At 33.4% G+C, this 27,580-nt stretch overlaps 1 protein-coding gene and 1 pseudogene across 1 annotated transcript; both read right to left on the bottom strand.

Moving 5' to 3' along the window:
• Positions 1 to 3,300: 3,300 nt before the first annotated feature.
• On the bottom strand, positions 3,301 to 27,251 carry LOC120330041 (band 4.1-like protein 5). Its single transcript, XM_039396855.2, has 11 exons — positions 24,755 to 27,251; positions 23,642 to 23,743; positions 21,099 to 21,226; positions 19,554 to 19,651; positions 17,413 to 17,533; positions 15,732 to 15,819; positions 11,890 to 12,048; positions 11,126 to 11,280; positions 9,867 to 9,985; positions 9,062 to 9,197; positions 3,301 to 8,187 (listed from the first exon to the last, which is right to left on the bottom strand). Exons 1-11 carry the CDS (start codon positions 24,938 to 24,940, stop codon positions 8,109 to 8,111), a joined length of 1,371 nt encoding a protein of 456 aa, XP_039252789.1. The 5' UTR covers positions 24,941 to 27,251; the 3' UTR covers positions 3,301 to 8,108.
• On the bottom strand, positions 26,746 to 27,174 carry LOC120329830 (glutathione S-transferase 3, mitochondrial pseudogene; annotated as a pseudogene).
• Positions 27,252 to 27,580: the final 329 nt, after the last annotated feature.

The raw sequence follows: 27,580 nt of genomic DNA, 5'->3' as shown, positions 1-27,580 counted from the left end.
GTCGATCAACTTCTTAGCGTTGGCGCGAGTAATTCGACAGCAATTCAATAAATAGCAGCAAAGTTCAAGAAGTCCAGTCCAGCCAGTTTTCAAATGATTTTAGTTTTGATCGATCGCTTGCAAGATTTTGAAACATATATGAATGAATAGAGGTTTTGACGCGAACTAGAGTTAAATATAGGAATGTAAGGAGTGGGGATACGAATATATATTCATTTTATGCGTGCAAGTTTACCATATGATGTCCATTGTCAAATTATGATGAATGAAGTCGATAGGTGTAATAGATAGGTCAGACCAGATAAATAATTTGCTGGTAGTATTGAGGTTGCGATTGGAAAATGTTTTTTCTTTGAAATTTTAAGTTTGACTATGCCAAAAGTTGAATTCATATACGCCATACAGTCCGAATGCTGTCAGGTATATACAAAGCAGTGGCTTCTAAACTTCTGAGACGCGCCCCCCTTTGAAAAATTTTACAAACTGCGCCCCCCCCCCTCTTTTTGCTTTGAAAAAATGCTTTTGTGATGGGCAGGTTGCTATATATTAAGATGGCGCTATAAGAGTGTTGATCTCATAGCGACATTGCTCAGATTGTTTAGGCGTTCACTGTTGTATGTATAAAGCCAAATAATTGTTGGCCATCATACATTCTCGTTTTCCCCCTCAGTTTGCAATACCTGGTAAAGTCAAACTAATTTTTAGGTAAAACTCGCAATAAACCTATGCTTTAACGTATTTTCTGCTAAACGTTTACATAAGACACGTAAAATTTCAATCAATTGTTTATTTCATCACTATTGAGCGATGCCAAAATTATTTACTGTGTGTTAAAAATAAGCAACAATTACAGACTTCTTGGCTTGCCTAACGTTTCAAACAAAATGGAGAAGTACAAATGAATTTACGTAAATTTAAAAGCAGTTCTTTGTTTAATAGTTATTATGCATGTGGAAGTTTCCCCGGCCCTTGACCGCTGAAAAATAGAGTAGCTAAGGCGTTTGCAATTGCATTTTGTTTAAATCTCGATTGTTTTCGTAAGCGTGGCCTGCTATTTAAGCCGTAAAAATTTTGATTTTGGTGTTTATTCTCCCTAAATCAGAAATTTCCCTCGACATATTCTTGTGTCGCGAAGACGATTATAATTACTTTTTTTGTGCTCGAATGGAACCATGACACCTCTGAGGAAAACGAATTAGTTTTTATTATATAATCATCAGCGACGAGATGCTAAAGATAGAATAAAGTAGTGAATCTGCAACCAAATATTTCTATATTGTAAAAGCGAGATTATAAAATACTAAAAATAAAACGGAAAACAACTTGAGTTTTGTTTTGGGGTGGGCCGCGACAGATTAATTAAAAACACTTTCTTAGACATTGCAAATCTTATAAATTCCTTGTGCCTGCGGCACACCAGTAGTGTTCTAAAACTACCGACTTGAAAAAAATTTTTACTCCGTGGGATTTTATCGAAGACTAAGGAATTTCTGCAACGGTGTTAAAATTAATCGAGCATTGCGATAGAGCGGAGTAAGAGTTGCTAGGACAGCTCATAATGGTGAAATTGGCAAGAATACAAATCAAAACAAAATGTAATCGGGCACTTTGCCACACATTTTTATGGTTACCATGGTATTTTGGAGTAGTGGTGCTTTTATTTTATCGACGCAATCGCAGATTTAATTTATCACAATTAAATGAATAAAGCAACCATTTCAAATAAGTATATCGGTCATGTATTGAATATTTTATTCAACAGGAAAACCATTACATATCCGTTGACAAAGTCGACTCCTATAACGACTGGCGTAATCTCGAGGACTGACTCAGGATCCGTACCGCGGGGATTTCGAGTCAATGAATATGTATTTCAATTGTACTAAATTGAATATACCTTCTGGGATATTATACCTGATCTTTCTAATGAAGACAACGATTCGCATGAGTGCAATATATATCAAAACTAAATATAATCGGGTAGTTGATCACACTTGAATATGTCCGCGGATTGGCGTGGTATTTTAGATCGGTAATGAGTTTATTTTGACATAAGTCGCCGCAACCGCGAGTTACCTTGAACACAAATGAATTAAAATAGAGAGACATTTTGAATTCTTGTAGTTATTACCAGAAAGAAAAATGTATTACACGTACCACGAAAAGCCGGAATTTTTAACGAACGCGGAGACCGTTTCAGGAGCCGTTACATGTAAATTTCCGATTTCATCTTGTGCCCTCTCGCGCCCCCGCCCCCCCTGTGAGCATCTCGCGCCCTCCTAGGGGGGCGCGCCCCACAGTTTAAAAACCACGGATATAAAGAAAAAGATTGGTTTATTATGAACAGGTGGGAACTAGGCTTGGTACCGATATTGTACGTTCAATATTTCTCGATAGATTTAGATTAATTCAAAGAGCTAAAGTATCAAACATCGAAGAATGTACACCGAGGCTAAATGGTCAGTGCATGGCTTTGATTTTCGAATTTGTGATTTGGAACATGGCGACATACCAGAAGTACGTGATATGGTCAACAGCACGTCACCATCACGTTCACTATTTTGTGTGCTCACTTTGTTTCGTACTTTTTTGTTTGTGGTTATGTTAATATCCAGGCATTCAGCATTCTTTTTGTCTGTTTACCGGAATAAAATGAGTAATGATGCCATACGTACATGCACACTAATTCAAATGTTTGATTAATTCAATGACTATAAAACATGCCTAAATAACCACGATTCGCCCTCTCGATGGGTCAACAACAATCACGCTTTGTCAGTAAAATTCAAAGATAAAATAGCATCAGCATCATGATGGACTTGTTTCCAAACCTAGTCATGTACAAAAGATATTTCATACATCTTCGATTTCTGCTAACATCACGTGATTGCAATATCTTGAAACGATGAGAAATTGATAATGAATGATTGGCAAGTTTCATTTTGATCTCAGTCTCGTGCTAAGGCTCCACCATTTAGCCATAGTCAAGTTTATTTTTTCCATCCAGTGAAAAATAACATACGGGATTGAGAAAAATAACATTCAACAGACATTTTACTGGGGAAGGGAAGTCGCGGGGAACCAAAACTGGTTATCGAGCAGCGACACCCCATTGGTACCTATATATTGCCGCGTATAAATATCGTTTGACGAAACAAAAAACAATGCTCGATTATTTAGACACAAAAATCCATCGACTAACCGCAGTATACTGGCGACCTGTGCCACTTACGATGAAATGTAGCTGAGCAGCGCGTGTCGTAACCTAAGTTATCGAAGTATCGAATAAACACGCAAATATTTAGAAATTCACATTTTATTACTGGCAATTACAGAAAGAATTATTATAACATGTCAAAAATTTAACATCAAAGCCCAAACAAAAGTTACGATTTGTTTATTCAATCCTTGGACAGAGAGCATTGGTCAGGAGTAACATTAGAGAGTCACTCAGAAAGTATTGGAAGAAGTGGATTCGATATTTACATTTCTTCAATTTGGATATTTACGTTCCATCCACGGTTTTTCAATGTGTTTTTTGAATGAAACCTAAATTCACCTCACTATAGTTAACTGTAGCTCATTGTTAGCTAGGTATTTTTAGGCGGGGTGTAAGACTTGACAAATTCTAAGCGGAAGGCGCGGCTTAAAAAGTTTAAAAACCACTGGTTTAAAAGATTTTCAAGCCCAAAAAATTCAAATTGAATTTTTTCATATTTGATCAGATTAGTTACAGAACCATAATTTCCAGTATGTGTTAATTTAAAGATTCTATATTGCTGCATCGAGATAACTTTTTCAAACTCAAGCTTGGATAATGATGTCAAATTTCTGACAAAAAAGCACGGAATGATAAAAACTTGAAAACGAAACTATATGACTATATGAGCAAGTTAAACACAAAGGAAAGATAATATATTCACCATGTTGGTCCGAACGGACTTTTCATCATTTTGCTTTATTTTTTCTTCCTATCAAAATTAAGTCCGATCACAAAAAACCTGCCTGCTCCATATATTATTTTAGTTTCATAAGCTTTTTATTATTAAATGTGGCGAACAAAATAATTGTCTGTTACAATGTGTTGGGTATGAGATTAATTAACCAGTTATTTGTCTCAGATGCATGGACTTGAATGTACATCATTTCTTTGTCTAGTTTATATCTCCTATATAAAAGTCAACTTCAAGTATAAGATATACTGTAACACCGTGTACCTTGCACACTAATATAAACAAACAAAAAATTGTACAGCCTAATATATGACCGATTTTACCCAAACAAATTATAGAGTATAATGTCCATATAGAAAATTTGAGCAGTTGTGGTGGCATTGAGCATTTATTAAATTGTTTTTCTACATTCAATAATAACATGATAATAATAATAGGCCCAGTATGACTCTGAGCGAGATATTCGGGTATTTGTGAGTGTGTTGAATCACATGGATTAACATGAGTGAGAAAAAACCTGCCAGAGCATCGCTTAGAAAAGAAGTACAGCTGTCTACGGTGGCTTTATAAGTGAAGTGCGGTTGATTGTCAGGCAGAGATTGTTTTGTAATAATAAGTACCATTCAAGCATGAAATAATGAGAAATGGAAAATAAAATCTATGAAAGGTGAAAGGTCATAAAATTGAATCATTCACTTGAAATTTCTCAAGAAAAATTTGATGAACCAGAAAGTACTGTAGAGTTGAGTAGTTTTAGTTTCAACAAATTATACTTAGGTTTGTCCAGAAAGATATGGAGTAAAAAGTTCATTGATTTTCAATATTAGTCCGAATTTTCAGCGAAACTTGGTAAAATTTACAGTTCTAGATGATACAGGTCTTGCTGCACACTAACACAAATATATTTCTGTCACATTTCGTCTGATTAAGATCAGGCTTAATCTGACACAACTATATTTAACTAGATGAAATATATTTGTTTTAGTGTGCAGAAGGACTCTTGAATCACAAAGAATAGTTATATTTATTCTTTTTACAGCATCTTTGCATTATATGCATACAGCTACACCAATGCAAAAGCATAGATAATGGATAAATAGTTGGTCCCTCGGAAAGCCCAAACTATAATAAAACCTACATTATTTGACGATAAGTGTACCTCATATGCTAGAACCACCTGGTAACATGTGCAGAGGGTGCATATTTAAAATAAAATAAAGGTTATACAGGAAAACAAAGCAATATACACGCTAAAACCTAAGAATGAAAATTTGAAAAATTCGAGCAGAAAGAAATGATGCCTAACAAAAATTATTTAATCTTGATTTAGGGTCCAAAATTCGTGAGATGATATTATTGTGAAAATGTAAAACGCAGCCCAAAAATGCAAATTTCAATAACTTTGTGCAGAAAGAAATGATTTCTAGGAAACAATTTATCTAATCTGGAATTAGGTTCCACTGAAAATGTTGTAAAAATGTAAAACGCCGCCCAAAAATGAAAATTTCAATTTGCGGAAAGAAATGATGCTCATCTAGTCTGGAATTAGGGTCCAAAATTTATGAAATTTTAAGACAGAAAATGTTAAAAAAAATATAAAACATAGCCCACTATACTATTACTCCATTATTTAGGACATTTTGGGCGCTCATTTCATGACTTTTGCTCAAAACAAGATCTTGTAGAGCCCATCCACTTATATGTAAAGAGCTAATATTTTTGAAAAAAACGGCATCTTTTCACTTCGTAATCGCCTACCAAATTTACACTCTGGGTGAGGTGGTGGGAAAGGAATTTGAACCCGAGATGCTATGTAACAAATTCATTTCAATTTTTCAACTTGAAATTCATAAGTTAAGATGATTAAAATTCATTTTTAGCTTTAAATTTTATGCACAATTGCAAAATTCATCTGAAAATGAGTCAATATGAATTCATCAAAAACAGTACTAAGCAAAATCAAGGAGACCATAGTCAATAGTGGTTACCTCATTACAGAATTATATTACAAAAACAGGTTAAAATTACATTAGCATGACGTACCATGATGCTGCCACTTTATATGAAAAGTTTTCAAGAGATTACATAAAACACTCAAGTTAAAAATGAAACTTAAAATCAGAAACAAAAAAAAATTGAAAATAAAAATCAAAGGTGTTTTACAAGTTGGACTGTGTTGTTTTCTCAGGATCTTAGCTTGTAGCCAAAAACAAAGAAAAAGACGGTTTTACATAAAAATGCTTTGGGCATTTGATAAATGTGTGGTGCAAAATTACAAATAATCACAATTCCCTTCAATTAATGTGTAAATTCCTCTAATTTCTTGCTTTTTTGAAGTTTGCTCATTTGAAATGTCACTCACCGGTCACCGACCAGTCCCAAATCGCAAAAATAAGAGTTTAATAGAACACAGAGCAAATAAATTCATTTAACAATCCTTATCAAAGCATAATTCATTCAAAATGTGCCAGCATTAATTTGTCATAACAAAGGGGTCAAGCCATAGTAGTTAGGGCCTAGTGTGAAATTCATTATAATATTTGAGTTTTTGAAAAGTTACTTCCCGTTTGAAGTCATTCAATTCCATAAATTTGTTATCCGTAATTTACAACTGTGAAACCAAAAATTGCATTAATTCCATAATATAGAGATTGTCCTATTTCAAAAAATTCATTTTCATATTTCATAATGCACACATTCAAACGGCAATATAATTAACTTAAGGGAAATCCATCAAATATTTTTATGGCCAAACTGATTTATTAGACATGTGCTAACTGATTTAAATTCATTAAGATTTAAAAAAAATTAGTTTTCTGACCAAATAAACCTTGAACCATATAGTTGTAACAAATAGTTGTAAATTCATTATCTTAGTAAAGGCTGAGAATTCATTTCAAAGTTGGAGAATTGCATTAGACGAAACTGGACAGTTGTAAAATTTTTTTAACTTCTATAAATTTTTCAAAAACTAAAAATTTTAGTGAATTGATTATCTACAGTAAGTAAAGGCTGTAAATTCATTTCAAAGTTGGAGGATTTTATTAATTATATGAATTGATTTTGGCACAGCATTCAAAATATAAAAAGCACCAATCAGTTTTCACAATGATAAGATAGATATGAAATGAGAATATACAGATGTGACAGATTTGATAAAAAAATATCATTGGTATTGTACCAGTATTATTGAGTCAAGAGTGTGTCTAATTTATATATAAGGGCTAGTCCATGAAGTCACAATTTGAACTGTTTATTGAGTACTAGTACTTGAAAAATTTCAATGTGACAAAAATATTTTTCTTGTGTGTAATCTATCTTCTTTGGGTATCGATTTGAAATTCACTCATAAACAGTGTTCCCTCTAAGGTGTGCGCGTGCACACAGCTTTCAGAGGCTGCGCACACGCATAGATTTACTGCGCACAAACCTATTTCGATGTAATGTAACAATGTTCTCGGTTGGCAGGTTGAGAAAGTTTGTTGTTGGCCGACCCATTACCCAGTTAGAACGCCAAAATTTCTTCATTGATTTTTGCACAAATATTAGTCATTTCCAAAAAAGTGCGCACACACCAAAATTTCTGCACACACATACTATAAAAATTAGAAGGAACATTGCTCATGAATACAAATTGTTTCTAGTGGAATTACTTAAAGCAAAGTAACCTACTCAAATATTAAGTTGAACCATTTATGAGCAGAAGTATGGGTGACTGCTGTAACACCAAAAGCTACAGAAACCATATAGAATTATTGTGGTGCATCATATTCCATTGAATGTTGAAATATTGTTGGTGACAAATCACTTCGTGCATAAAGTTAAAAAATATATAAAAGCTCGGGACCAGTATGGTCCACTATATGAATTGGTCCAATAAAGAAGTCTCGTACCATAATTTGACGAACAAATAAGCAAAAATAGGACAGCCCATAACATGATCAACACAGATACTTTCTAAAATTGTCAAATCATGTTAGAAATTCATCAAAATTGACCTCCAAACATAAGGAATCGCAAGATAAGCAAAAGTATGTACAAAAACAAAACTGCAGTTATCTAAGTTGAAAAAAATTATCAAAAACTGTAAAGTAGTGGCGAAAATGTGTCGTGGTACCAATTCCCCCAGTGAAGGTAAGGCATGGATTCTGGATATTAAACTTCGATTCCATATGCATGTCTCGCACTTGATCGGGTGTACGATGGCTGGACGGGTTGTGACCTTGATGATGACCTGGAGAAATTATCATATGCGTATTTATAGAACGAGTTTTAGCACTAGCTTATATAACTGACATATGAGGGTATAGTCAGTGGATTCGTGGGTTTTCAAGAGCCTTAGTGGTCTAAAAAAAATTGCATGGATGATAACAAAATTTTTCTAACAGTTTAAAAAGGTTCCTGACCCGCAAAACACCCCCTGGGAACGCCCTCGCTGACATGTATATAGTACCTGGCAAACAACTATTTTAGTAAATTCCACCCATGGAAAACATTCCCCTGACAAAATTCAACCTTAATCCTATGCATTCAAGAATTTCGATCTGTAAAAAAGTCAGAGAAATTCCCACAAAATCAGGGTGAAAATCTGTGAAATATTACCTGATGGAATTTCTGAGAGTTTACCTGGTATCATATATAGAAGCTAGGAAGTGTTTAATCAGGTATGCGATATTGGAACACGAAACTATTTACCAGTATATTCTCGCATTTAAGCGAGTTCAAAACTCAAAAAAGTTGCCAAACTAAGGGCTTATACGTGCATAACTTTGATCGCACTCAAACAAAATAGCATTATGCTAACCTAAATCCAACAGCTACAACACGCATTTGCTGTGATAGGTGCGTACGACTTGTTACGATTTGTAGGGTCGACTCATATGCGAACTTTCATAAATTCACCGTTATAGGGCTGTTTTTAAGAGGCCGGCTTGTATGCGAGAACGGCTCATATGCGAGGATATATGGTATGTATTGAATGTGTGTGGAGTTTCAGACTTAGTACTTATTTTTAATTATTGTGCCCGTCAAATAGGAAGAATGAAGTTATTCAAAATAGGCAAACTTTTGGCTTATCCTGTATATTAAAATGAGATTACAATTCTTACCTCTGTGGTGCTCTGGACTGAGGGGGTGGATTAGCAGGAGGGGATGATTGTGGTTTCTTAGGAGGGGCAGCCGGTCCACTTGTTGGTACGTATCTACTGAACGGCTGGTCTGTTGTTTGTATTCTTGGCCCAGCATCTGAAGAACAAGTAAACTAGTTAGAATATGTTACATTTGCTAGTTGTTACAAGTTGGCCATATATTGAGCAGGTAGCCTTGGCATGTAACTGTGCGATTTTCTTATTTAGTCTGGGAGTAAATACGATGGCAAGCTTATCCCTAACGTTTAGCACAGTGTGCCACCTGCAAAGCCTGTATCATCTTTTCTTACAAGAATTTACTCAGAGCATGGTCTCGCACACTCACTCGAGAATGAATAAGACTCATCTTTAAGCAAAGAACGAATGACCATGGAAAGTGTGATGACTTGACTCAAATTATACTTAAGACTAAGATGACCTTTGACAAGGAAAACTAGATTTTGACATGGGCATGACTCATCATGATTACACAGAAAAAATAAAAATATGCTGATAAGATAGTTGCATTTAAACCTTATGCAAAGGTAATATTTCAGTGTTTACCCCATTAGATAGTACAATACAACATCGAGTACACCAAAGAGGGTTTATGGCTCTCTTTAGTCTTACATGTTTTCAAACTTTACATAACGATCACAAAAATGAGTTTTATTCAAATGCAGCAAACTTTTTTTTTCGTGTAGGTGTGTTGTGAGTTTTTTTTTCTGGTAATTTGCAGCTCGTGAACAAAAAGATTGGGAATGCTGCAATCCACATAAAAACTTACTTTTCTTGAAGCTTGGTCTTCTCGAGTATCGTTTGCTCGGACGTCGTTCAAAGTTGACAGACTTTCTTTGTCCCGTGTTGCGAGTTATTTCAAATTCAGTACGAACACTTGGACGGAATCTGCCAATAAAATCAAGAATCATGAATTCAAAAAGTTCTGTATAGTTATTTGAATAAAATTAAAGACAGAATTAGCTAGAGAGCTCATTCTGTTTTGGGAATTGACTACACCGCATACACGCTTGATCTGAAGAACAAGTAAACTAGTTAGAATATGTTACATTTGCTAGTTGTTACAAGTTGGCTATATATTGAGCAGGTAGCAGTGGCATGTAACTGTACGATTTTCATATTTAGTCAGGGGGTAAATACGATGGCAAGCTTATCCCTAACGTTTAGCACAGTGTGCCACCTGCAAAGCCTGTATTATCTTTATTACTCAGAGCATGGTCTCGCACACTCATTCGAGAATGAATGAGACTCATCACTCAATGGTAAAAATCAAAAAACTCACCATGGAACGGAATGTGTTACTGAGCTAGTTGTACTTCACTAATTCCCATTAGTGGAGTACAACTAGCTCAGTAACACATTCCGTTCCATGGTGGGTTTTTTGACTTTTACCATTGAGTGCCACAGTGAAAAGGAGAGAACTTCCATTTCATTTGATCTGAGAAGTGGCGAACCTAGTGGTGTCATCAGTTTTCGGTCACTTACATACATCAAGTGTAGGTGAATTGCCTCATTAGTCAAATATAACGGAAAGTAATATGAGATCAGATAGCACATGATTGGAAGGATTGCAAAAACATAAATCAATTTCAACAACTTAGTAAATTCCATTCCAACTTCACATCGAGAGACAAATACAATGATACCATACTAAATAAACCAAGTTAGGTAGAATTTTGGGTAGGTACTCCCGTAGTATGTGTACCAGGTCAACGTTAGGTCATACTTTTATTTCGATTTTCCTCATTTTAAGTTCTATTACAAGTTCGGGGACTGTCTGTGTTAGCCAAGTGTACTTTCAGTCCCTTTACACAACTTCATGTAAAGTAGGCGAACAAAATTAGTTACGATACCTCCATTTTGGTACATACACTTTTGGAGAGCCGAATTTTCATTGAATATGATTCAATTTAAAACACATTCAATATGTCAAATTATTTGGTATTTTACCGGTACTTCTTCAGAATGATAAGTTATTTGATGTTAGCCATCCCCATTCAAGTTCTGTTGATAATCAATAATTCTTACCTTGACCCAAGTCTAACAATTTGTCTTCTATCCCTTGTATTAACATTTGCTTTTAATCTGAAGAATGCGTGATGTTCTACTGCACATTTCCATAGGTGTTTGCATCCTTTTGATGTGTCGAGTCGAAATACAAAATTGTGCTCTTGCTCTCTTCCCTAAGAATATGAATGAGAACTTTATCCTCATTGTATTTTCCTTTATTTCTTTATCAGAAAATATACTCAAAACAAGGCCATGTGTACTCACTCAGAAGTGAAGAATACAGATCTATGTAAAGTAAGCCACAACTACAGATGTGCCAAAAGCTAATAATATTCTATAGAATTAATTAAGGTACATTGCACAATGGCAAATACAAATAAGGCAAGATTTGAAGTTTTTCGAAATTATTAGGAAAACTGATTAAATGCCAATCATTGACATTTTTATGCTTAAAAAATAGGGAAGTAATAGTAGAAGCAGAGCAATGGGATGACATTTTAAAGAGAGTAGGTATCTGATATGCGAATGCTATTGTTTTATCTTTCCTTTTTGTACCATTCATGACAATAATTTTTGTAGGAATTAAAAATCAAAAACAAAATTATGAGAATTATGAGATTTTTTAAATATATAAACTATGAATATCGGTATCCATTTACTTATGAATAACACGTTCTTATTTCAAAATGTAAAATGCATTTAGTTCAGACAAAGTTCTCTGATTACAAAATCTTTACCATCCCCCCCCCCCCCCCTCTAACATACTCCTTCACACATCTTACACTTTCATCATCTTCAACTACTGTCAGCAACAAACGTTTGCTCTTAAAATCGAGGCGTTTAATCTTCGGCCAGAAAAATAAGCCAATCTTCTGATCTCCTTCAAATACAAGAACTCCTGTTGGAGTCAAACCAAGAGAGTAATCATTGCCATCCTTGCCCTGAAAAAAAAAGAATATTTTAGAACAATATAAAATTTTATTTGTGCAGGTAATATTACATATAGTATGACTCAAAAAAAAAAGAACCCAGTTCATTTGGAACATATTCTGAAGAAAACATAACTTTTGTGCAGAGCGTCTTAGATTACTGAATCTTTTGAGTACAATCATACACAAACAGAAGTTCAAGTGGTAAATGAAATTTCTTCTTTTTCGTGGAGTAAAGTAATTTTTTATTAATTTTATTTTTTTTGGGTTTATAATTTTAAAAATATCAAAATTTTCAAATCCATGGCATCACTTCTTCACGCAATAATTTGAAAAAATCACAAATTTCCAACCTCGCAAAAATGAGCTCATGATTTTAATATATACCTAATTCTAATATGGAACTTTGCTAGAATGCATTTTAAATTGAACTGAAATGAATAATTCACATGATATGACTCCATAGAAAGTACTCAACAAGGAATAACCCATGGGCTCATATAAACCCCAAACATGGGCTCTTGGTAAAATATGCGACATAGACACAAGAATTTAAATTTGGACTACACATTCCCCTATCGAGTGCCAGATGTGTTGCCTAATTAATTATGGGCATTATGTCATATTGAGAGAGGAGAGCTAGCAATTATGTAGACCTTAGATTAGAGAAAGATGCAAATTCAAAAACGGGTTATAACCAGGTATCGTATATTTGAATTATTTTCAAAATAAATTATATTTTTCAAAATCAATATATCTTTCCATTTTTAATGAGCAACTTTATATAAAAACACTTAATATCAACTGTGGCAGCTTTATGTGAGGCAAAAACTAAAATTTCGATTTTCTTTAGGTTCTCAATGTCTAATTGTAATACCGGTAGTTTTATTTAGTGTATGAAAACTGATATTTTTTCATTTAAGATGTCCATAAAACCTTTCTATTTTTTAAAATTGCTTATCGATACCATATATTGTTTTGACTCTCACAGATGTATTAAATGAAGTAAAAATACTTAAACAATTACTGATTAAAAAACAACAAACCTAGTTAAAATATATTGCAAACCGACAAAATTGAAATTGTAAAGGGACTATACGGACACCTCATACATTGTGATTTCATACTTTGGATAAAATTAACTTAATTCTTTCGAAACTTCTAGAAACATCTGGCAAATTGCCAGAGGCAATCTAGTGACATCAATCACAGATGACAGCAAATGTAACCGCAATCAGCTCTGGGCTAAGAATTAAACCTTTTCTTTAAAATCAAAATTGGTTTTAGCTAAAAACAAACCTAAAGACATAGATTAAAAAATCCTGTACACAAAATCCCATTGCAATTACAATTCATGATATTGAGCTTTTCAAAATTTACTTAAATTAAGACAATAGTATTATACTACAAGCACATTCAATCAATGTGAGTACTAATAAACCTTCAAATAAGAAAAGCCAGTTGTACTTTTCCCTCAACTTTTATTTTATCAGACTTTGTTTTCCAACCATTTTAAAAAAAAAATGTGACACCAGGACGTAATCGGGCTTCAGGCTTTCTTAAGTGCCCAAGAACTAAGTACCCAACAACCACAAAGTGCCATTTGGAAATACCCATCAAATTACAGTAAATTTAACGTGATTTGTATATCTCTTTTACTTTAATGTATTTAATCAATTACTTTTGTTAGTTGGCATTTTAGTATCAATAAATGTGTCAAACCAAATAACTCTTTAGAAACTAAACTAGTTTATTTAATTGAAGAACATGGGGTCTCGAAGTATTGAGAGTCTTTGGAAAAAGGCCACGGATCCTAAAAGTTTGAGTTTGCTCAAAATATAAATCATTTCACTAAGGCAGTTTGGGAATCAGATCTGTAACAAATTATACTCTAGTCAGACAGTGTTGAAATCACAAAATGGCAACATTAACAATGAAATCTTCTTATAAAAGGTACCAAATGCATTAAACAAAGTCAGCATTTGGGATTGAATTTATACCTATCGCCATAATTCTACAGCAGAGCTAGTTATTGACATAAGTTATATGTCTAAAATGTTTTTGGAAGAAGCACTGTAAAAGCAGTTTATTGACAGACAAATAGGTTCGACAAGTCGTTTCTCAATTGGATATTAAAAAAACATTCTTACAATGACAGTAGACCATACAACTTACATAAAACAATTTACAACTGTAGAGACACATTAGAAAGCTTTAGTCATTTTCTCCCTAATAAAATTTGTACTGAATTAGCGGGGATGGTCTTTTTAGGACATGGGTGGAAGTTTATTTTCTGGCTGAAAATCAGGTTTCAACCACTCAGGATGACAATTCTTAAATGAAATATTCTAAATCTTCCTCAAACCCAATTATGTAGATACATAATACAGTGAGGCAGTCTTAACAATATATGCATCAGATTAATATTGGGATTAAAAACATTTCAATCGCTCCTCATCAGAAATTGGGGGACCAAACGACTTCGAATTTCCAGTACATCATGGTGCCATATTATTTATTTAATCTTTCATCGAGTCCCACCAAATCCTGATATTCCACCCAAAATTTATCTGTTATATGTTGTAAACGCACCTTCATTATTATTCTTTTATATTCAATATTTTACTGTGGCCATATTAGTCATTTGAAATTTTTATATATTCGGGAATTGCTCTCGGTTAATTTGATTATATTTAATTAAAATTAGATGAAGCATTGCAGAAATGTGGTTTATATTTCAGTTTATAATCAAGATACATTATCTGAAAAACACCTAAAATAAGAAGTGCTATACCTAATTGCTTCCATATTCATTGATTTATAAGCTCTTTTCTCCCAACTTGCTCATTCAGGTAAGCAGTATAAAGCACAATGGTTTCATTTATACAGAGCAATGTTGGTCTAGGATTGGTATCAGATTACCATGAGTTACCTAATAGGCCATCAAATCTAACATAATTCAAAAACAGATTGCTGGAATGCAGGGTATTTGGATGGAGATGAAACAAATGATACCAAAACGTTAATAGAATTTTTTTTAAGATTCGATCAACAAGCTCAATATCATGGGAAATTTGATTGAATCCTACACAAGAAAAGTATGATTTGTGTAACATTGTATAATTGACATTTTGACATCATATGGTTTGAAACAGTGATGTGGGCCAAATGTAGGTGAACAGTTATTAAATTAATTTAGAATAATAACTTAGGCCAATACTGTATTATCCAAGATCCCCGTGTTTCAAAAAAAAATCAAATACCGGTACATTTTTATTTTCAACCTTTGGAAGCTTAAAAAAATTCAAAAATGATGGTCAAGTTATTTCACTTGTAACAGGGTTCAGTATTTACCCACCCTAGTCAGGAATATGTACTCCCGTAGTATGTGTACCAGGTTGTGGTTAGAGTATAATTTCATTCCGATTTTCCTCATTTTAGTTCTATTACGTGTTCGGGGACTGTCTGTGTTAGCCAAGTGAATATACCACCTGCCCATAGGTTTCAGTCCATTCATACAACTTGATGTAAAGTAGGCGAACAAAATTAGTTACCTCCATATCGGTACACAAACTTCTGGAGCGCCCAGGAATATGCTCATGGGCCCATTGAAAACGACTCTATACTATTGCTTGTCTGAGAAAAAAATACATAATAACCATATTTCAACAAAAAACTGAATCAGTAATACTCACCTTGACAGCATGCATATCAACACCATACATTTCTCTCCATTTTGCAATATTTAAATAATTCAGCTCTGAATCTGCTGGCGTTTGGCCTCTGTAAATAGCAATGAAAATGTATAAAGAAACATAATAAATATACTCAGTTGGTATTTTATCAAGATAAAAAACTTTCAATACAGGCTGAGATTCCTTCTTTATACTTCTTTTTTGGAAATGTGGAAATACATTTTTACTTACTGGTAGTGAACACTGAATAGTCCCTCTTATTTTTTATGGCATAATTTTAGTGAGTGTGTGACGCTGGCACCAATATAAGGTTAAAATAGTGAAATATATGAAACTTGGCATAGCGTGATCCAAAATGGAATATAATAAAGTATGAATCATATTGAGTATTACAATTGTTTTGAATATACAATAACCTGGTTTACCAAGATAAACGTCTTACAGAGGATGAAAACCTGAATGGAAAATGCTCAATCGAGAATAAATTTTATGTTTATCTTAACTAGTACAGTTTGATGTGTGAATTTCTTGCATTATATCAAATTTAGTACAATAGTACCAAATGCAAAATGAGTATGGCAATGTAGATCTACAATTTACCCAACGTCAGACAATGTTTTAATTCAGAAACAATCGTTAGCATAAACCTTCTGCCTAAGGCCAGACAATGATTTACGATTGAGCCCTCAGGCTTGAAGGCATCTGTAATTGATACTATTGCATAATTTACAACCTCTTGTTATGTCTATTGCATATCAATGAAAGGAAATACAATGAGAGATTTACAGGGCATTGATCAGCCTGTGTGAAAAATAGAATAACAAAGTGTTTTATGGTTCATAGTGTCATACCTAAGTGAAATAAAATTTGAATAAACCCATTTCAGAATGTATTAATAAACAATACACAATTTGACACTTTTTTAAACTTGACATTCAGGCTTATGTAGGAAAAATTTATACCAAACAAAAAAAAAAACTGCACATTCTATAGCAAGAAGGAAGAATTCTAAAGGAGAGATTCAATGTTCACGTGCTTGTTACAATTTTAAAATTTTGTTTTTCAAGTCAGTTCTCAATATTTCTCAACCAGGTTTGTTTTATTTTATTACACCTTCATATGTACATGATTAGCTGAGCGAAGCACATCAAAGTTCTTCTACCTAATTTAATACATGACTCTATGAACACCATGTAAAATCCTAAAATTTGAATCAATGACGGGCAATGTGAAATTTTATAATGTTACAAAACAAAACTAGTTAGGAACTCCAAGATAATTTCAGACATGTGTAAGGTGGCCAAGTGAGGGCTGCATTGCTACTATTACCAATAATAATTTTGATCAACTCCTCTATAATATTAACAAAACACTTAGAAAATAGCCATATTCTTGAAATACACTCAAAGCAATCTTACAGATGAGATAGGATTCTCAGACCAAGCCAGGGAAAGGAAACCAATTAGACAACGTAAACAGCATCAAGTTTAGTCCAGGTATGGCAATAACAAGTTATAAAAAAAGTTAATGGGCCGCACAATTTTTCCCAACGAAAATGGGCCACGAAAAAAAAGGTTGAGAACTATTGGTAACACTTTAACTACTAGGCAACTGCATCAATGACTTAGGAAATTTATTTCAATCTATTATTTCATCCATTATCGAACTATCAACAACTAACCTGCATGATTTATAAGCATCTATAACAGCAAGCTCAAAATTCTCTGTTTGGTCAGGAACGAATCGAAATTCTGAGATGAAATATGGAGTGTGGACTTCGGGATCATAATCTCCAAGTTCGGCTGAAAAAGTATTGCAATGAATTAGTTCAAATAATTTAAATCATTGCTGGAAGGTAGAGCTTTTCAATGTTATGGCACATTCACCTTTTGCAATATAATTCAGAATGCATTTGTCAGAAAATTTGAATTTTTGTGATGCATGGGATTGCTTTTGTGCACAAAAATGATCTTAATGTGGTTGTATATCCAATATCAGCAATCGTTCGTACTTTTTTCACAATGATACTATAAACAAGTTTCATCATTTTATGACAAGTTACATTTTGAAAATTTTCAGGAAAGACATTGATATTTCACGACAAACTCTAAATCATTGGTTCTCAAATAGTGGAGCATGGAGCTAATTACAAATAGAAATATTAGTTAGATCTTGCCCGCCTTATTTTGGATATTTACATTTCTTTATTGTTTAGAGATTGCCGCGAGCTCATCTTTCATGAAACAGTACTTCAAAGAAATATACTTTTCAATAATACCTTCCTCTAGGTCAGTGGTTTCCAAAGGTAAAAGAAATAGAAGTGGAAGATATTCGCGAGCAGGGAGAAACTGCAAGGGGCCAATACAATTGAATTGTTACAAGCATACACGTATGCTCAAACTGTGGGAATGACCCATTAATGGGCTCAGATGTCTGAATTGAAGACTTGTACTCTAATATAAATTATTTAGAAACAAAACCAATTTTCACAAAAATATTTTCAATCAGGTTTTTATTTATATTTATTAAGGTGTCTCCAACATTTTATTCAACAGTCTTATTGAATTTGATAAGGAGAGTTACGAGCAGTTTACAAGCAGACGGTTCTGTCTATAATCCAGTCAATGCTTTGTGGAACAAACTATAAAGCTGCGTCACAGAATGTCACATGAGACGGCACTAAAATAACAAGTTGTTTAGTCAAGCATGACTACCCAGAATTAGGAATTATATTCTCACTTTACAGCCGATTTCTGAACATTAACTTTCCGGGACATTTTGAAATTATCGAAACTTCCAAATTTTCTCAAACTTATCCCTTTTTAAATATCAGTTCACTAAACTCCAACTACTAAAATCAACTTCAATAAAATTACAGATTAATTTTTTTTAATATATCCACAACATTTTCTGGAATTTATCTTTGCTAATTCAGATGTATTTGATATTTCATATTATTTCATATTTTCCCAGAATTTATTCGAAATAGTAAAATATTCAGTTTTGGCAATCCCTGAATTCAAATATGGATTTATCTTGAACAGTGGACACCCCTCCTTTCGATGCTAATAGTAAAACACAAATAGATCATAGGGTCAAGCCATAAAGTATGAATTAGTACAGTATTATTAGGTATTTCAAATAAATTCTCTCACAATATTTTTACATGAATATGTTTTACAATCATAGTCCAAAAAGATATAATCTAGGCTATTAATTTAAAACTAAATGTTAATCATATAGAAGTGATTTATTCTATTTTGCTGACATTAGTTACTTAGTGTACCTGTCTGTACATCTCTATTATTAGCAATTCGCCCATGACCAATAATGTCTGAATAAATATGTAATTAGGTTGACAATGATTAAACTGTACTACAGCAGATTTTCACTAAAGCATCATGCTTCTCTAATCGATACAGATGGAAAGCTACAGGAAATGGCACCGGCTCTGTTTAAACTCTTGTATAACATTAAAAATGAAATCAACAGTTTGGCTCAGTGATTCCCACCCTTTTCATCATGTGTTTTCCAATGCCCATTCTGATCCAAAATCCAGACAATACTATATTAAAAAACTCAAGTAACTAAATATTTTTTTAGTATTTGCCATTTTCTTGCTGTGAAATATCGATTCAATGATATGGCTTTAAGTGAAAACACTAATGACAATCTGTGGTTGGGTAATCAGATAGACATTCAAAAATAAATGAACCATTCAACTAATCTTCCAACAGAACATTGACACTGACAAGGAAGACAATAATGACATTCCGCCCTTGGTTAATTTATCAGATAGACATTTGAAAGATTGGCACTTACATTGTAAAGAGAATGCGGCAAGTTGAACAGAAACATCGAATGGACAGAATAGTTTTCCTGATAAAATATCGTGCTTGAGTTGGAGAAAGAATTGATATCTGAAAATATATTAAGGTTTAAATTCCTTTAGGATTTACAACCTTTGAGATCTGACATAAAAATTGGCATTTTCTGAACAATAGTTCAAGCTAATTAAAATTTACCATCATGAAAAGTAATAAACCATGCATTTTTATTTGAGTATATCAGTTTTATAATGTATTGTCTGTTTTTGTCTTATTTAACATGTAATTGGCAAAAAAGACATTATGAATATATGAACTACATTTTCCTTAATTCAACATGATATTGCTATTGGAATAGCCAGGGGATTAGATCATGTCTGATTATCTGCAGTATTATTACAACACAAATAAATCTGTTACTAGGCAACGCATTAGTATTCTTGTATCTATAGAGGCATCAATCACACATACTTCTAGAGAAAATGAGCTCCCCTGCTCACGCTTGATGAAGCATGACACGGCATAAAAATAGTATTGGAAAACTCAATTTAGTTTTTAAGAATAGTTGGCAAATCTTAAAAATTATTTAAAAATCACCACAATGACAGATATCATGCTAAAGGAGACCAATTCACCATCAATATTTTTTGGACAGTAGTGCTGTACTAGACAGTGCTGGATTGTCTTTTCTCCTTGTGTTAAATGAAAATGACATAATTTGAGCAGAAATTTGAGATAAAAAAATCCTAAATACACGCAAGAACATAGGATTACATGGCCGAAAAGTAATCAAAGATGATATTTTATAAGATATGATTTTAATTTTATGCACGCAAAGACTTAAAGTTATTATCAAACATGATAATTAATGATCTCTCATTAAGTTTGAGCGCGGTGTCTGAGTTTTTAAAGCAATAGACTTAAACTATATTGCTATCACAGGCAAAAACCTTGGGTTCAAAACCCATGCCCACAACATCACCCACAGTGTGATAAATTGGGTGAGCAATGCTGAATAGAAAAGATTCCTGTCATTCCAAACTACGAAAGCTTGTGACGAGCTTTGCATGAAGCCGAATACTTCTTACGTAGTCTTATCAATAGCCAGTATGGGCAACACTGGACTGATTAATTTTCCTATAATTGCCATAATGAAGTAAGTGATAACAATCAAAGCAGTGGGAGACTTCACACTATAGTACTATACTAAGGTTCATATCACAGTTAGTATGCTAGACGTCACTCACTATTGTAATACCGGAAGAATATTCATTTGTAGTCTAGATTTGTCCCCCTAAACCCAGGCACCTCTACCTGCCTCAAGTTCCGTTAGCAGTAGCACAGTATACAATGGCATTATAAACAAATGGTTAAAAAAAAATAGAAAAAGGCGCTCTGGAAGTATTCGTACCAAGATGACGCACAACCTGAACAACCCTAACTTGGTACACATACTAGGTTCAGGGTGTGCGCCATCCTGGTATGAATACTTTGGGAGCACCAAAAAAATACAGAGACAAAACAGAAAAGATCATCTGACCTTGTAAGTTCTTCTTGAAGCATATTTGGTTCTGATGAATAAAATTTTACACGAAAATGGAAAGTATAAGGTGGTCCAATCTTAACTTGCTTTTTTACTGATTTGGTCTTGTCTAACCAGTGTGGAACCTGGAATAGATTTAACATTAATAAACTAAATTAGATATAATATAAATGCATACAGGGTGAAGAAACAGAACCTATGAATTCCATAATTACCGGACTTCTATAAAAAAGAAGAAAATTAATTTAACACCTGAACTTCTGTCTGTGTATGATTGCACGTAGACGTTGCAGGAATTTATGATGCTTCGAACAAAAGTTATGTTCGCTCCAAAATATGTCACAATGGGTCATGTTATATCTGGGTCACCCAGTTAATATATGGAGCCAAATCAAAATGGAATATATTTGTATCATTCTCATATCAAATCAGGCCCGTTGGGTAATTAAATCTGGCCCGCCTGACGCTGGCATAACCAAACTAAAACCAAATTGATGTTTTAGCTAAAAAATAGCTCAAGGAATTTGTTGAGATTGCAATTAAATTTAGTTTTGGCACAAGGCTCATTGTTTCCCACTTTTGCTTTTGTAACACTGTAAATATTGTTCATAAAATGTAACTTTTTTCACCGAACTTACATGGCCCGCCTGTCTAGATGGACAAAATATTTGGCCCTGGTCCGAAATACGTGCCCCACCCTGATATAGATTGAAGTTAGGCTTTAAACCCTAATTTAGAAACCCACCCATTAACAATCAATTTCTTGGTTGTATTGGACAAAACTTCGACACCATGCAAAACTAATTTGAAGAATTATTTGTCACAGTAAAAAAATGTACATTTGTCACAAATAGGAAAGTTGAACATTCTTTTCCTTATTAGTCATAATACATGATTTAATAATATAAATTCCTTAAAATAGTTTATAGTCTGCGAAAATATTGCGTATGCAAAATGGGAGTCATATAAGTTATAAATAACCAAATAAATTTTAATTGAATTCCATATAGGAATTGGCAATAATGATGCAGCAGAATTCCAACTATCCCCCTATGAACAGAAAATTTAGTCCGAACAAAATGAGTGATAATTTTGAGAATTAGGCTAAACTATATTTCAGTTTTTTCTTTACGTCAATTCCCACAAAAATATAAGTCAGATATTGAGTTGAAATTTATAACTGCAAAAAACAAGGTAACCAGCACTCACTCAAATATAACAGAGATTGATCTCTGAGAGAAGTTACAGATAATGAATGAGGGCTCTCCAGAAGTGTGTGTACCAATATGGAGGTAACTAATTTTGTTCGTCTACTTTACATCAAGTTGTGAAAAGGGACTGAGCTATGGGTAGGAGGTATATTCACTTGGCTTACACAGACAGTCCCCAAAATAGAACTAAAATAAGGAGAATCGGAATAAAATTATGGCCTAACCCTAATCTGGTTGGTACACACACTACGAGAGTACCGAATAAATTGCTAAGAGCTACCGAGGCTATAATTCGTCATTAAAGTGCCGTATTCTGTGTTAGTAAAAAATGATAGACTCCAGACTCTGAGCAAGTCATGTCAATACGGCCAGGTAATAGCATAACGGCAATAAGGTGGTGGATTCCACATAACTGAATGTTGTTGGAAAAAAAATTTGGGCATAATTGGACAACAAATGACTGAGTTTCGAATGTTATTTACTGTGAATTCTATATAAATCCTACGAACTTTAGCAATTACAGTCACAGTAAAGAGTTGAAATATAACACTTATTGCATTACCAAATCCTTTCACATTTCATAACAAATGAATTATGCAGACACTGCCTGGGGGCAAATATTATGGTTTGACCACTGGATAACAATTACAAAATGTCTCTCAAATTCACAGAAACAAACAGCCTTTCACAGGCGTATAATAATAAAAAATATTCGAGGTGCACTGAATACTAAAATACCTATGCACCACTATTAGAATTAAAGTCACATTCATTTTTCAATGAATTTTTGAAGAATGAAAAATGTCATACATATATTATGTAGAACTAGTTAGTAAACATTTTTAAATAACATTAGATCACTTTCAGTTCAGCTATTAGATCATTGTATAAAAATATTCATGGTATACCTTTGCACACCAATTTGAAATTATGGTTGAATAAAGTTACATTCATCCCACTATTTCAATGCATGCAGTTTCGTAAACTATTTGAAGTATATTCAACAAAACCTAATTTCATTATAACAATCCAATGCACTTTTTGAAATATAGATAATAATACGAATAATAATAATAACATGAATTACGACTGGAAATTCCTATCAGACTACCCGGTATTAAGCCAGTCACGCCTATGAAAGCCCAAAACAAGTTTCATTCAATATGGGACTTTCCTAGTTTTCAAAATTCCAATGCTAAGGTTGTTCAACTTAAAAAAAATTCTATTCCAAAACCTTATTCCATTCAATTCATAAGGTAGACTTGGAGTTTGTCTTCAATGTTCTGAATTTTATACTGGTAAAAACTAGTTGCATCCAGATTAAACTACCTGATTTGCATCCATGAATTGTAAACCAAAATAATCTTCTTCAACTAAATCTAGATGAAATCGAATCACTTGATTGTATAGTTCTTCGCCAAGTGCCTTTTTCTGAAAAATAAAATAGGTTCGATAATATTTTAAAATGAAATATTCAAGAGTATACCTAAAATGATTGAGTGAACTTCAGAGCTACATACTAATTTTAAATTTGACAAATCCATAGATGTCGACATGTCATGGGGTAGTCCCGTAGTGTGTATACCAGGTTAGGGTTAGGCCATAATTTTATGAGTTTGGGGACTGTCTTTGTTAGCCAAGTGAATATAACCCCTGCCCATACGTTTCAGTCCCTTTACACAACTTGATGTAAAGTAGGCGAACAAAATTAGTTATCTTCGTATTGGTACACACACTTCTGGAGCGCCTATCATGGAGTACCGCTTAGTATGTAGGTGTCACATTTTAGTGTTCAAGCTTCATTTCCATTAACATAGACTCCCATAACCAAGCTATGCTGGGTTGGCAATGCTTAACAAAAACTAATACAGGGTGCCCATGAAATCCCTTTACATTTTCAATTTTGTTATGAAGTCAGTTCTCAATAAATCTTGACCAGGTTTGTTGTTTTTTAATCACTAGTTGCAAGTATTTTTACTTCATTTAATACACCTGTGTGGGCCAAAACAATGTATGATCTTTGTAATTTTAAAAAATCGTAAGACTTTCTGGATGCCATATATTTCCAAAATATAAGCAACTCTTGTACATAGCATTGTTTGAATCAATAACAACAAATATAAAAAATCACTAATATAAAATGGGCCATTTTATGGTAGATATCAATTTTTGAATGTGACAGAATTTTGTTTTTGTTTTGTTTCAAAATTACTCAAGACACAATATTCAAACATAAGAAACAATTTTGTAAACAACTGATGTTTCTCTCGTTCAAGGAAAACATTATATCAAATGAAAACATTCATGTATTTCTCTTGCTATCTATGATCCGAATTATAGTAATTATGTCTCTAAGGACCTAAACGAGACAATGAGAAGCGACACAAGTCGTATACTTATTTTGAAAATTTTCAGCATAACCATAAGAATATTATATCTTACCCTGACATCGACTGTGATATCAGTTCCATCCAGTAAAACAACTCTAGTTGTCAATACATCCTTTCCCTTTGTTCCATCTGGTGCAGGGATATGTATTCCTGAGGAGGAGGCCTGTGATCTTCCAGTCGCATTAGTATGAGGCCTCCGTCCTCGTCTACTAAACGTCCTTCGCAGTCTTTTCCACATGATTTAGTCCAAGACTGGCCCAATAGGGCTTTCTTCGATGTTAAAAAAGTAATAAATAACACCGCCTTGTGTTGCCCAGATGAAAACAGATTGAAGTATTATTTGCCTAAAGTTCCATTGAATCTACATAAAGATTAATATGTCGTTATTTTCAAACACAAATACATGATCGTTAATAGGTGTTATTTAATCTAAAACTATCGACACATGAAAACTAACTAAAAAGAACTTTAAATCTTTATTTTTGAAAAAGTCACAAACTAGGTATATTATTTTTCTTTTCATGCTGACAAATGGACAAACTTGTAGTCTATTTTGTTATTTACACTCATTAAATACATAAGCAAATTTTAATAGTTAATTGAGTTTCTGATGTGGTTTATTCTATAAATGCTTTAACTCTTTACAAAAAGTGAGAATTGTTGTACCTTTAAACAAAAGCAAAAAAACAAGCTGTACAGACTGCAATATTTTTAAAAAAGCGTTTAAATTTTATGGAAGAGCAAAAAATAGAGGTAGTTATTTTTCATGTGCCGATAAATGCTAACAAATTGAATAGTAATTTTGATAAGATATAGGTAGCAGTAGCAACAAAAAAAAACTTGATTATAATGAGATATCAAATTGATAGAGTAATATCAACCAGGACAAATGATAAAAATAACAGGTTATCTTTCATTTTGTGTTGTATCACTGTGTCTATATAGGGAATGCTCGAGAAACACGAAACCAAAAGTTAACAGCAAGGAGCACTCGAGCAGTAATTTTCATTAAGTTTAACATATGTTTTAAGCCTCCGAATTCATAGGGAATAGGGTCTGTATATAAGAATAGGTATGTATAAACCAGGGGCTCTCAATCAAGGGTTCTGAACACTTAGAAAAATGTATAGTTGGATTTTCATGAAGTAGTATATTTTAATATTCACATTCACAGCCTAATGTGGAGCATGACTCAAGCTACTGCCTGTCTCATATTGCTTCTCGAATTGTGAAAAATTATTTACAACAAATAGGCACATCCTCCACACTAAATATTGTATATAGTGTTTAAAATAAATTTTGTTATTATAATTTTTCGTTATACCATTCACAATTTCGAACATCCGCCAAAATATTATCGCTCAATTTGGTAACAGCTTTCCAGAAGTTTGCATTATAGTTTTGTGATATAGGGGTATGGGAAAAAGGTTGAGAACCCCTGGTAATAAAACAAAATTTGCAGTTTTCACAAGGCACTTTATAGGCTAGCCTATATAATTGAATAAATCATATTATAATGACACCTCCATGATAATAATCTACCAATACACCAAAAAACAAAATTTTAAGCTAGTTCAAAACTGGACATAATAACATGCAAAATTATAGGCCTAGAAATACTTATGCAAAACCGGAACATATTTTCGTATACAACAAAAATTATGTTATTTAACTAGTATGCTAGATCTAATGCTGAACAATAATTTTTCATTAATCAACTCTGAATCTATGGAAAGATCACATGAAATTCAGTTCATAAAGTATAATCACAAACAAAAAGAAATCAGTCTTGTATGGAAAAATCAACTGGAGAGAAAATACAAATACCACTGTATGACAAGCCTTTATGGCTATAAGTATCATTCTAATTCAATCATTCTAATTCTAAAGATATAACAGGTAGCAATGTGTCATTAATTCACAATTTGGAATAATAAGAACACATAATCAAAATCAATCAATATTGGTTTTCCACAATTAATCACAAACAACATTTAATGTCTTCATTTTGAAATCTACGATTTTGTTGCTTTCCATCCACATTTATATTGGTAGAATACCAAACTGGGACACAGTGATATACACCAACATGAGAAGTAATCCCAACAGGCCAAATACTCCGTAATTTCCATTCAGACGTTTCTTTGGATCTCCAGTGTAATACCCCCATGCATAGGAGAATCGAGAGGTCACCCATACAGCACCCAAGATGGAGGCAATTTTCGGGAAAACGAATGCTACAGGCACAAACACAGAGTAGAACATTGGCAAGGCTTCAAGGGTATTGTGGTGAGCTCTCTGGTAGCAGTTGAAGATAGGATCCTTGTCACTGTACATATCTGGATATTTGACTTCATACTTCTTTCTCATTTTGCCAACTTGCATCACCAAGTAGATCAGCATTATGTTGGTGTACAGAATCACCATCAATGCGTATCCATGGTCGGGTGTTAGGAACTCGATACCACCCATTTTGGTTCAAGGTTATCTCGTAATATATTATGACTATGAATTAACTAGACTGTGCAAAATATAACACTTTAAAGGTTATCAGGATAAGGTGGTTTTCCCAGATTTTAAACAATTTCGTTCTTGAAGCTGTGAAATCTGACCTAGCAATGCTAACCCCATACAGCCCTAATTTTCACAAGATTTTCTATGTCCAAGAATTAATTAACATTTACCGTATATGCCAACTCAAGTCAATCCTGTAACCACTGAAACAAAGTGTTAATGGTTTCGATAACTGCCTTTCTTGTATTTTATAGTACCATAACCACAAAATTATTGGCAAACTACCTCGGTTTGGTAGCCAATTGGACTAATGATAAAAATCTCATTGAAAATACCCCCCCCCCTTTTAATACAGAGTAAAATA

Source organism: Styela clava, chromosome 12 (assembly GCF_964204865.1).
Source record: "Styela clava chromosome 12, kaStyClav1.hap1.2, whole genome shotgun sequence".
NCBI lineage: Eukaryota > Metazoa > Chordata > Ascidiacea > Stolidobranchia > Styelidae > Styela > Styela clava.
Note: the sequence above shows the minus strand (reverse complement) of the source record. Positions and strands in the feature narration are given on the sequence as shown.